The sequence below is a fragment of the Aulonocara stuartgranti genome, assembly GCF_965226115.1.
Source record: "Aulonocara stuartgranti genome assembly, chromosome: 6".
NCBI lineage: Eukaryota > Metazoa > Chordata > Actinopteri > Cichliformes > Cichlidae > Aulonocara > Aulonocara stuartgranti.
Genome location: NC_138944.1, coordinates 31,628,302 through 31,641,602, shown reverse-complemented (window position 1 = coordinate 31,641,602; position 13,301 = coordinate 31,628,302). Strand labels below are relative to the sequence as shown.

General features: G+C 39.0%; 1 protein-coding gene across 1 annotated transcript; it reads right to left on the bottom strand.

Annotated features, from left to right (window-relative positions):
* Window positions 1-2,183: 2,183 nt before the first annotated feature.
* On the bottom strand, window positions 2,184-12,896 carry parn (poly(A)-specific ribonuclease (deadenylation nuclease)). The gene is made up of 26 exons (XM_082535496.1): window positions 12,778-12,896; window positions 12,455-12,532; window positions 12,279-12,358; window positions 12,038-12,105; window positions 10,840-10,921; window positions 10,609-10,669; window positions 8,857-9,025; window positions 8,629-8,691; window positions 8,498-8,536; window positions 8,376-8,418; window positions 8,211-8,291; window positions 8,038-8,094; window positions 7,737-7,814; window positions 7,556-7,599; window positions 7,419-7,461; window positions 6,434-6,509; window positions 6,234-6,344; window positions 6,089-6,158; window positions 5,934-5,989; window positions 5,529-5,615; window positions 5,367-5,441; window positions 5,099-5,267; window positions 4,849-4,973; window positions 4,389-4,446; window positions 4,152-4,306; window positions 2,184-3,051 (listed from the first exon to the last, which is right to left on the bottom strand). The coding sequence occupies exons 1-26, from the start codon at window positions 12,794-12,796 to the stop codon at window positions 3,005-3,007; spliced, it is 2,034 nt and encodes a 677-aa protein (XP_082391622.1). The 5' UTR covers window positions 12,797-12,896; the 3' UTR covers window positions 2,184-3,004.
* Window positions 12,897-13,301: the final 405 nt, after the last annotated feature.

Below are 13,301 nucleotides of genomic sequence, written 5' to 3'. Positions count from 1 at the left end.
CCTGGCTTCATGTTGTGGTACAATGATAGAAAATGAAGAAAACAACTTGGGAGTCTCATTTATGAGGGGAAAACATGCAGAGGGATTATGCTGTATGTAAAAGGAAGATGGAATGATTTCCACGAATGTAATGCTTGAATTAAATACAAAACACATGAATATTATTGTGCTTAGAATATAGGAACTTTGAATTTGGATGTTGTACTTAAAAGGGATTACATTTACAGACTAAAATTACACATTAAAGCAGTTCTGCTGCGACTGAGTGCAAACATTTATAAGCCAAACCTGCGTATAAATATAAAGGTCATTGCATATAAAATCAATCAGTGCTTCTTATCTGATTCCCTCAGAGATAGCTGATGTTTTTGTGATACAGAAACTTTAGCATATTTAATCAAACCATGCACGTCTGAATTGCAGGTCCTACAGTACAAAGTTATGCTGTGATATTTCTTTGGAATATATCCACACGAATATTTAAGGGTTGAAAAAGGCTGGGCATCAGTGCATGACTGATCGAGGCCCTGCTCTGTGGATGTGTGTGAGAACCTCTATCAGGATGTAAAATTGTTTAATCAGTGTTGTATGTTCAAAATAATAGATCCCAGAATTAATACAGAACATGTAAGCGCCAATGCAGTTTCTTCATTTAACATTTGCAGGATTAAAGAAATGATTGTTTTAGAAGAAATCACAGCTAGAAAAATGACCCTGGTATCAATATAGGTATGGAAATGCCACTAATCACAAATATATCCATCCATCCACTTTCTTCTGCTTAATCTGCTGTATGGTGACACGGCCCTTGAAAATGTGCACAAAATGAACTTTTTGTAGTATTCTCCAGTGAATTATCAGAAGATAAAACAGTCAGGATACCAGTGCTTGTTTGCGCTCTGTGCAGAGGTGCCGCTTCCCAACAGGAAAAGGCTTCTCACCAAAACAGTGGTGAGTGGATTAGCTAAAAACTATAAATATATTAATATAATGGGCTGCATAGTGGTTAGCACTGTTGCCTCACAGCAAAAGGGTCACTGGTTTGAATCGACCATTTGGCCTCTGTGTGTGTAGTTTGTTCTGAATGGTTGTCTGCCTCTGTGTTGGCAACAGATTGTCGAGCTGCTCAAGGTGTACTCCACCTCTCATCCTAAGGTAGCTCCACCGCTCTGAATTGCATAAATAGAACAGAATTCAATTCAGTAAAACTTTATTGATCCTGAAGGTTGACCCCGAAGGAAATAGTTTTATTTTTATTTTTTTCCAATTCATGCATGGATATTACATATGACGCTATGTAAATGCAGCCAGTAGGGAAGAGGAACTTCCACCAGTATCACATTATTTCTTTTCTACACTTTGATGTTCAGCATTAATTAATTTAGCCAGCAGGGTAGTAATCTCTTTCATCAGGGTCAGATCATTTATGATGTTAAAAGGGACAGGATGGTCTCCCTGTGACTTTTTACCAAACGCCCCAACAAACAATCATGTCACAGACGTTACACTGCTGCGCTTTTAATTCCAGTCTAATATATTCCATGACGCTGATGTCCAACACTTTGGATATATAACTGATTTAACTGTGTTCTCAAACAGAGCTCAAATGTGTTTAAAAAAGTGGCACCTGTTCTTAAAAACCCAAAAGACATATTCAATACAGTGCCATGTACTTAAAGAATGAAGGCACAATTTTGTAAGGCTTTAACACATGTTCTGGAAAAAACAAAACAAGGAAAGAAAACAAACAACCCCTCAACTGATTCTGAAAGCCTCGTGGGATTTGAATGATTTTGCATTTTAAAGATCTGCAAGCTGGACAGATAACACAAGAATCGGGAATCAACACAACTCTCAAGTTTCCATTTAGGCTCCAGAATTTCCCATCTTCCCCCTCTGGGAGCAGTTTCAAGCCTTCCACCACCCCAGCATCCTCCTATAGGCTGCGGGGGTGTATACACAGAAATTGAGTGCAATATTTAACAACGTGGGAGGATCTTGAAGCCAAGTCACCAAATTAAATTCCTCTGCTATAATAAATAATTTCAGGCATGTTTTCCATTCAACAACATCAAAAATAATCAGAAGTAGTCAATTTAATCATGAGGAATGTTTAAAAAAAAAAAAAAAAAAAAAAAAAAAAGTCTATTTAACAATTGTTTAAGAAAATGAGACAAAAACAATTAGTAAGAAACATTCTTTAATTTTTTCCCCCCTTTTCCAACGAAATATTCAAGGATTTTTAAACTTTCTCATACAAAAATGTATACGTCATTTTAACGCTTACACCTTTTGCATTAGAACATACTCAGACAGCTGAAGGTTGACATGGTTACAAAACATTCAACACAAAAAGGTAAAGAAAAATCATTTCTGTACAAGAGAAAAAAAAAAAAAAAAAAAAGGAAATATAAGCACCTCTCATTACTTTTTTAAAAATGGAAAAAATATTGGACTGCATTAAAATACTAAATAACCCTGACTTTGTAAACTATAGGACCTGTCAAGTGGTATATCTCACAATTTATGACTCACAGGGATACAAAGACGGGAGAAAAATGTACATGTCCCTCACATGCATAAACTCTCACACTCACAAAAATAAGACTGACTACAGGTATCCGTCATTAAAACGTGTAAATGTTTCCAAAGTGACAACGTGGATGTGGTGGCAGATACCAGTCTGAACACATCAGAGAATAAATGAACAATAATTTCGATATTAAAGATCTGGTGGTACATCTGTGTGTGTTTACCCAGAGGAGTTGCCTGCTCCTCTGATGTAGGATCAAAATATGGCAGCTGCTGTTATGGCTTGTGTTCTCTGTCAGTAGTCCAGTTATGTAGCTTGGCTGGTAGCTATGGACACGGTATCCACAGCTGTTGGATGAACAAATGAATATAGTACTGTACGACCTTGAAGGAGAATATCCCAAGTGCTTAGGAAGAGAGACTGTGCAGGAGCCCAGTATGAGACAGCGGCCTCTACATGCTTCACCTCTCGCTACCAGACTTCTGGGACTTCGAACAGCGTTGGTGTAGATTCAGCACCTGCACAGGAGAGATGCACATTTTTCACATGACTGAAAAAACCCAACAACTTGCTCCCAGTGTCTACATTCACCAGGTCATATTAAAACAGTATATGATAAATGTACAGTTTTATTTTTTACCGTTAGTCCTCCCCTTCCTTAAACTGCCATGTAATCCCTTACTAACATCCTCAGGCTGTTGTGAACCCTTAGATTCTCACCTAATTTGAGCTTTCACAAATGAGACTCCCAGCAACAAAGAAAAGAAAGAAAGAAAAAAACAAAACAAAAACAAACTATAGTCCAAGTATATTTGGTAACTATATTATTTCTATGAGATCAACTACAAGCAGATCTCCTTTGTCAAGTATTCCCTACCTGACTCCCACCATATTCCAGTTTCTCCCAACTCTCTGGAATGTCAAAAAGATGGCATAAAGGAACATAACACAAAAATACTGGCACCCTCAGTGCCATTTCTTGGCCTCCTGCAATATCAATTTCATAATCCTACGTCACCCAGTGTAAGTTATTGCATTCACAGGATTTTCAGAAAACTTGACCTCTGACCTTAAGGTCAAGGCCACTGGGATTCGAACTTGCCTGAAATTTTTTTAGTAGATACACCTATGGTCTCACTCTGAAACTCCTATTTTGCCCTGTTCAAGTTATATCACACACACACACACACACACACACACACACACGTTGAGAAGATATTTAGTTTGTCTTATTCTTATCTAGGATAAAAGAAGGGAGTAGTTAACTTAGGAAAGGGCGCAGCTAAGCAGATTTTAGCTACACATCTTTATATTTGACAACACTACAAAGAGCCCAAAGCAGTGAGTCAGCCTGAATCTGACCTGGTCCTGTTTTTTTACTTCCAGAACATCTAAATGTGACGATGAACCATTATTTAATAAATAAAGAAAAAAAAACAAACTAAAAACCACATGAGGAGAATCTTTGTTCCAGGCCTGCAAGTAGGTTAATGGACCGGTAATAAATCCGCTTGGCATCTTTCTTGGCCTTAAGACAACAATTCTGATGGCTAAAGATCCAAACGGGACACAAAAAAAAAGAAGGTTAATGGACCGGTATCAAAAAACTAAAACGCACCTTCAGATTTCTTTTTCTTTTGACCCTTCCTCTTGTGTACTGTTGGAGTTTGTTGCCAAGGGACAGTCCCATCAGCGTCATTGCCTGGATTTGTACCCTCTGGGCTTTTCTCATCATCAGGGGCTGGACTTAGCCCAGGTGAATCTGATAGATCCCTGCAGAACACAGCAACCATAAGAGGCTTAAATCACAACAAACATGACAGTGTCAGCATAAATGATGGCTGCTTTTACTTACGTCGTCTTCAGCCATCCCTCGGATGTCTTACTCTCGACAGCTTTAGTATTTGCCGCATCTAGGAAACAGTGACAACAGTGCACAAGACCCAAGATTATAGTTCAGAGTATTCATTATCATTTAATGGGACACAGCGTGTGTGTAGAAAATGCATTAAGACAGAGCTTTTATTAGTATATGCACTCCCTCACTATTCACCATAAATATCTTTGGGAATAATGTCATCAAAGTCATTTGACATCTCTGCTTTGGAGCAGGTCAATATTAATAAAATTACACTAATCTAGCGCTAGAGTACCCAGGCTTGCTTAACTTTAACTCCTTGGCAGTGATTATCATTCACCATGCCACCTGCTCTCATCCTCTACTAAGTACTTTCCTAGGGGAATCCTGCTGCATACTACCAAACAGAGAAAAAACAAAACAAAAACAGTACAGATGAACACACGTATTCACACACCATCAGTTTTCATCTTCTTGGTGCCTGTGGTATCAGGGTAAGAGTAGTGACTCCAGCCATCTGTAATTTGAGCATCATCAGCTCCCTGCTCTCCCTGCATGGGACTGATGCTTCGCTTCCTCATCCTACAACAGCAGAATATTTCATGTAAACACAACCTGTGAAAATCTGAAGAAAATACTACAGAAGAGAAAAATGGACAGAATTTCATCAGGAAATGTACAACATGAAGCATTCATTGCACGAGTACCTGGAATATCCAAACGCAGAAGTGGTGGAGCAGGTGTAGTGAGGCTTCACCCAACTGTCTTCTCCCCATGTTTTGGTTGTCTGCTTCTCCTTTTCCTGCTGCTTTCCCTGGATGTACTCTGCATATGTCTGGATCTTGTAGCTCTCTGCATAGCGGCTGGTGTTCATAGCTGTGTTTAAATTAAAAAGAAAAAAAGAAAAAAGCACAGTTTGAAACATTTATGAAAGACTATTTACTACTTTGTGATTAGCTAAAGCGTCACACTCACCTATCTGTACCTGGTCCGTCTGACTTAGGGACACAAAGGCAGACGTGTCATCTATCCATGAAACCTGGATGTTCCCTGAGTAGATAAAGAGCAGAGGGTAAATTATAAAGAATTGCTAATATCCGTTTAAAAGCAGAATTAATGGGCTAAATTGTGACATACCAAAGGCACTAAAGAGCTGGTAGAGGTCACTAGTCTTCCATTCTTTTGGGAAGGTGACGTACAGGACATGGTCTCTCTTGGGTTGCACTGTGCAAGAAGAAGGGAAGAAAGACAAACATGACGTGGACGAGCTGCAGTTTGAATTTGTACCAAGCATATTTTATGTTTGAAACTTAACTTTGTATTGTGTTAGGGTGAGTCTAACAATATTTAAGCTGTTTCAGTTTATTTTGGTTTAATACCGCCGCAGCTCTAAGAAATGCTCAAAATTTAACATTTGGTCTGTAAAAAAACAAAACAAAAATAAAAAATAAAAAAAAAACACTTTGGAATTAGTGAGTCCAAACCAAGATAATATAATAGACCATTAGTGACAGTCATGTTGCGTTGCAGTACTTTACTCACAATCCGGTCCTGTGATGTTGAGGTAGGGTATATCTATAATCCTCATCAGAAAAAGCCTTAATAACAGAAAACAAGTATTAAAAAGGTTTTATTAAAATAAAAATGTAAATCAAAATAAAACACTTAAAGCAAATCAAATCTATGAAATCACTTACTTATTGAAGAAAGGCTCAATTAATTTGGAACGAGCTGAGATGTATGCTTTGGGCGGAGTCAAGAAAGAACCTGTAAAGGGAAACGCCAAGTTTAAAATCAAATATCTGAACTGAAACTTTCTGTGTGAAAAGAATCAGTGATTACCCAGATAATTGGCCATGGCGATGAAACAAAGGCCAGTGATGTAGGCATCATAACCCGCCTCATGGAGCTGCTCCTGGGCTGTGTCATAGCTGGGGAAGCCCTCTGCTGTTTCTGAGAACAGCAGCACAGAGACAAAAGTGTGTCAGCGGGGTTTCTGGACAGTCACTGCATTTCAGACAGAGTCTGCTTTATTTACTCACCAACTTGTGGTGACTTGAAGGGGCTCTCCTTCAGCTGCTTCTCCAACTCTGCCAGAGAAGTATTTGTGATCAACTCCTGAAATGTAAAAGAATGTGCAATTATCGCCCTGATCACTTATAATTTACAACAAATCACAAATGATATCTTCAGTTGATTGAGGGCTCTAGCCACTTGTACCATCACATTATAATTAGACCCAATTACAAAAACTGTCTTAATAAGCCCTACTTAAAATCATAATCAGCTTGTGGTCAAGTTTGTTGACACCAGAGAAATTAAGGCACGGGAGCTCTTAAAGTACTTACAGAGCAGCGGGAATTTACAGGTTGACACAGATTTAGTGGACACTAATCTCAAACAACCACATCACAGGGATGTGGGGGTGACATGTTTGATGTCAGAAGCTTTTTGTTTCCATTTGTATTTTGAGCTCTCTTGACTAACTGGATATCAGCAGAATTCTAACTGTGTAGGCAAACGTTATTATTAATGCTACTGTTACTACCAAAACTGCAGGTCAGCACAACAGCAATATAAATCATACTGGCACTTGTTTAGAGTTCGGGCAGGATAACCCAGAAATGTTGAAGGTGTCGCCACTCAGGACTTAGCAGGCAATGCAGCCATCATACTGGGTAACAGTGTTAACCTTTCAGGGAGACTGTTGCCCTTAGATGAAGACTTCAAAGTAACTGCCTACATCCAGGAAAAAAAAAGTCTACATGAAGCAGAAGACGAATTGAATTTTGAACACTGTCCAATTAAGACTGAGTTTTAAAAATAGGAAATTGTAGCCTAGATATTGGCTGGCTGTAGCAGAAGGCCTGAAAAATGGGCCTCATGAGGGTAAGTCAGCAGTTCAGCTGATGGGTTCACAGATGGAAAGTAAACAAAACATAAATTAGTGTTACCCCACCCCCATCTTTTCAATACATCTTAGTGACCAACAGCGATCCACTAAAAGCACTTAAGCAAATGATTTACCTTAAATGGCTGAGTGGAAGCCATCAATTTGGTGTCTAGAAGTCTGCAAGTGAATAAATCAATCAATTAAAGCAAACAAATAAAAAAGTAATGCAAAACCCCTGCTGTAATGACAAAAACCCCAAATTTAACATTACCTTGGGAAGACGCACATTGTAACTTCTTTAAAGTCTTGAATATCCTTAAAAAAAAAAAAAAGAAAAAAAAAAAAAAAAGTACCACCTTAAATAATGCATACATCTCATACCAAGCTTGAAATTGCCATTTCTTGTACCGAAAATGCATTTTAGCTCCATATTTAAAATATGCAAAACATACCTCAGGCAGAGGGCAGTAAAACTGATGGATGGTGTGCATCACATCCAAGAGCATGTTGTGGCCGACAACCAGTTTACCCTGCAAGTCAGAAAGAGTGGTTCTGTAAATGTCACATTTATGGGCGCAAATTTAAAAATCTTCTAAAAACAAAAAAAAAAAAACAACAACAACAAAAAAAACAAAACGCAACACTATAAAAGAAATTCTTTAACAAACAAAACTTTGCTCACAAAATTGCATGTTGGTATAAAGCCTCAGTCTATATTTGTGTATAAATCTGTAAGTGAAAAACTAGACTTACAGACTTTGAGATGGCATGGATGACTCTGGAGAAACCAACAGCGTCATTTAGCTCCTCCTGTCAGGGGGAGGTGATTCAGTTCGGTTAGTTTTATAAATGCATAAAGCTATAACATGTTTTTCTGAATTTCATACAAGCTTGACAATTAGCACAAGAAACATTTGATAGCTTGCCTGCTCTTTCTCTAGTTTCTGCTGCTCCCTCCGCTTCCTCTCCTCCTCGTCAACTTTACTGATTTGTATGTATCGCTCCTTCTGCAAAGACACAAATATGTATTTTCAAATGTTCACAAAACAGCAAAAAGTGAAAAAACAGCTTCAAACAAAATATAAGCATACCTTTTCTGTTTCCACAGTTTCCACGTGCAGGCCCTTTGGAAACCTGTAGGAACAAGACAAATGTTAATCTTTAAGCCAAGCAAGACCGTCAGAGCAAAGACAGGGCTTTAAGCAACACTCACTTCCAGTTCAGCGTCTGGTATATCAGCTTTCGCTGAAATCTGGAAAGCAAAAGTAGAAATAAAATGAAATTTACATGGTGAAAACAAAAGTTTGGGTTAGATGCAGCTTTTCTAGAAGAGTGTCCAGTTACCCAGTGCATGGTTCCAGGTCCAAAGTCTTCTCAGAGTTAACCATGAGGGCCTCAACCTTCTCGCTGTAGTGGAAACAAAACAAAATGATTGTAGAGTATTCAAAAGCAAACAACGTTTCCTTTGTGGCTTCCTTGACCAATACACCACCAAGGACATCAACCAAAAGCTAAAACATGATCAAAGAACTCATTTGATGCTGTAAAGAAAACAACTGAAGCAGCACTTACACAACTTTGTTGATGAAATCTTTATGTTCCTCAGGTACATGTGAAGAGCCTTTGGAGGATGATGGGGAGATAAAGGATGGTGTCCCTACACCATTGGCATGCTGATTCCTCCTCTCCTCTGTCTGCTCTCTCAGCTGGGCTTCCTCTTCCTGATTTAGGTAGGGGATTCCTTTAAAATACCACAAAGCCTCGTTTTTAAACTTTGCAGTGACCTGGAGCTTATTGTGCAGCGTGTACAAACATGGAATGTGTATCCAGATGAGGTTTAATGCACTTAATATAATGCAACCGATTCATCCCAACTGCATTTGTGGAAGGCCAGGTAGCAGCAGTCACGCTATTGTGCACTGCTGGTCCACTGCTTGCCTGGGACGTGCAATGTTTGTTGACAAATCAGCCGTCTGTGCCAAACTAATTTGCACATTGAGATTAGATGAAATTGCAGGCGCACAATTGAGACAGAAAGAATGCAACGTGAAAATAGAGAGAGACCCACAGGTTGTTGATTAACATGATTCAAGCAGGGTTCACTGGGCGTAAATGGGGCATAGTTGTAATGTGTGGTTTGTGCTCTGGAGTGTGCGCTAAGCCACAAGAAAAAGTTTCAGCAATGGGCCACATTCACAATGTGCACACAAACATTTGTACCTGAATTTGTTCGTACTCGATGAATGAATTGAAGATGACCGCAGACCATACAGATAAACAGATGAAGATTTAGCAGTCTAAGAAAATGTACTCACTTCTTTCAAATGAGCACTGATTTTACTACAACATTGTTACAGCTTTCTAAAATAACCATAAACCAAAAGAAAAAAAAAATGCTCAGAATTAAATACGATTCATTGAGTAATACTATAAAGAATTCAACACAAATTCTTTGCTTCCTTTAACACGAAGCTCTGTAGCCCATCCCAAAAAACAAACCCCTGCTAACAACAGTAGCAGTGACAATGACGCCGTTGCAGTTTAACGTGCAGCCGGAGACTGTTTACACACAGCGAAGAGCAAAGAGGTGGAGCCGTTACCAAGACAGTGAGAAACCGTGTTTCTAGTGTCCAAAACAGCAGTGCTATTCCTGTAATCACCATTAAAACCTTTACTGGGAAGAAGCTAGTGGATGATGGTGCCCTGATGCATGTTTATTTTATGATTAATCTTATTACCATTTATTAAAAATGACTTCCATCAGTGCTGGGTGTCACCACTTATATAACTTTGTTTAATTAGTTTCTAGTATTCCACAGATGCCGAAGGATACAGATGTTTTTTGATAACTGCAGTGTTTCTCTTTGGAGACTGACCATCATCCGTCCTGTGAAAACTTATTTTAAAGCTGCACCTTTTCTGGCTTCCTTCTCAGACCCTTGTTTCAGTTTCTTCAGCTGGACGACTTCTGCCCTTTTTTCTATACTTTGCAGTACAGGCTTCTCTCTCCCTCTCGCTCAACTCAAAGTACACAGGCTTCCATTTATATTGTAAAAGCCTGCTGATGTAGAATGATTCTGATTCACTAACATACCCACGGTGGCAAGAAAACTGGCCAGAGCACATGGTTCATAAATCTGATGGCAATTTTGTGCGTGCACATCACCATAACTGCTATAAAGTAGAAGCAGAAAACCCTTTATAGCTTTTATGAGTAATTATATATCAAGTATAGAGGCCAAGTAATCACAGTGAGCTTCCATTTTAAGATTTTTGTATAACAATAGATATCTAGAACTGCTTTTTTTTTTTTTTTGCACTCACCGTGACAGAACACCTTGTTGAAGTCAAATCCCTGACTGGCCAGGAAGTCGATACTGGAACTCTGAAATGACAAAATGTGTTTGTGTTAATACTGTTATTAAAGCTTTCTGCAGCTGAACCAGCATTTCATGAAGCACCATTTTTAAACCATCTAAATCTCTCTGAATCCAAAAGGTCATATCCCAGTTGCTTATTAAGAAGCAATTCAATAATGTGGGGAACAATACTCACTTGACAGATGAACTTTATGTCAGGAGATGTCCTGTTGAACGGTTTGGGGAATATATAAAAGTTAAAGGGCTTTGTGATGTACCTGCAGAGCAAGGAAATGGGGAGGAGAAATAATTTAAGTTCCTGGGAGTTTATTGCAATAACCTGCAGAAATATATATGGTTCAAGCACTATACATCTTTTAAGCACCACAGGGAGACTGGGCCCCAGTTATATATTGCTACAATGTCTTGCATTACTGACAAATATTTTGCAAGGTATACAGACACACACATACACAAAAATTACAGTGTCTTCAGAACCTGGATTTAACATTATCTCACATGCACAAATGCACAGAGAATTGGTTTAAACTGTATGCATCACAAAAGTAAACCAAACAATGGCTCAAAGATAGATTTTTGGACCAAAGGCCAAAATAGGACATCAACCTCCTTGTAAGTAGAAATAAATAAGGAAAACTAGGAATAGCATACATTAACGAATTAATAAAAAATGCCTGCACCCATGTCAATCTATGAGATTCTGGCTACACTCTGCAAGTAGTTGATGTGAATACTCGCTTATGCAATCAGCAACTGGCATTGGCCAGTTTCCCTGATTTATCATGGTTATTCTCTGTATTACCACAAAGAGAAGCTGGTCACGCAACAGCAGACTGGCTTCATCTTTTATTGCCATATTGATGCACCAGAGTTGTTTTGAAGACAACACCTGACTGAGTGGTCACAGGCCTGGTCCCCACCTTTAAAGTAACCATATCAAAAGCGACAAGCCTAATATTACTGGACACAGTTGCTCTAATTTTGGCCTCCAACCACCTCTTTCCCTAAACAGATTATGATAATGTGTCTAGAAACTGCACTGTCCCAGACCCTCATTTGAAATGGTACAAGGCAATGGGCATGTAGTAAGCCTGGAGGCTTTTGGGCCTAATTGTGGGCAGTGATCCATTTCATAATCCGGCTTTAAGTGTGAGAATGCCCAAGGAGGAGAATATCAGTAGATAAGTCTGAATCTAAAACAGTATGCCTACACTTGACCAGAGGCCATCTGTGGTTTATGCATTATGGTGCACTTCAATGTAAAGGACCAGACCCCAGCAAACTAATGGGAGTCCAGTAGCTGATTAGTTATTTTTGTGTTTCACCAATTAGAATAACACATTTACTGTATTCAACAAACAGACACCACTCACTTTGACTTTGCCTGGTCGTACTTGAAGGTACACAAACCAAACTGGAACAAGAGGAAGTCCATGGAATGCTGCAGGCATGGAGAGAAACACATGTTAACACGTTCAAACGATAAACGGAAAAGTGAAAGTGTTCAAGCTACTGCAGGACCATAAAAGAAGTAGAGGTTCCAACTAGAATTGTGTGTATGGAGGTTGCAGTATTATTTAATATGCATAAACTGCGTTTCTCAACGTTGCTAACCTTTTTAAGCTTCGTGTATCGCTCTTCCGGTGTGTCCAGTCCATTGGTTAGTGCACTGACATTAGGACCGTCGCTTATCCCTTTAAAATAAACAATTAAAAAAAAAAGAAGTCAGTTTCCACATATAATGCTGGGGACTTCAATACCAACGTCTGCTACAGCTCTGACACGGATACCTGAAAATTCCCCATCGATGGCAAGGAAGTCAGCCTCTTCTATCGCGCTGTACACAGTGTTTAAGCAGTCTTTATAATCTGAGAGAAGGAAACAGTCAGTCAGTATCAGAATGCTAGCGCAATGCTAGCCAGCAGTTGAACACACTGCAGCTATCAAGCTAGCTGGGTAGCTCGCTCGCAGGCAGCACTCACGCTGGGATGTTCATTTTCAGTCTGCTCAGTACTGAATATCTGTCATACCACTAGTCTATTTCATCCTATCGTGAAATGTATGGTGAGACAAAAAGTCCGTAAATCGCTGAAAACGGTGTCTGGCTACTTACTTTTCCGTGTAACCTCCATCCCTACACAATGACTGGACCCGGCTGACAGCTACGGTTAGCTAGCCTTCGTCAACTGGCTTTTAACCCGTTTGACATACACTTCCGGCGGCGGTGCCGCAGCACGAAGTAACGCTGTCGCGGTCATGCATCTTTGTAGCTTTTGAGCTGAAAGAGATTTAATTGACAATTATAAAAGGACAATATTTAAAATAAATGTTCCATTTTTTTCATGAAACCTTTGGGGCATGTTTATAGAGTAACACTTAAAATACGATTTTGCAATTTATTGCAGCTATCCAGTTATTTTCCTTAATTTTAACGCTGTTGACATTTCCGTTTAAAATTCCATTTTTTTTTTCATTTTTAATATTTTTCTCTAAAGTTGAAATAGATTTTTCACATAAAAAAAAAATCCTACCAGAAGGAAATCTCTACAAAAACGACAGCCATCTTGAAACGCCTGCAGCTATTTCTCTGGGCAGTTCTCTAGGATTTCTGAGGGTCTTTCAAATGTTTTTTTGGAG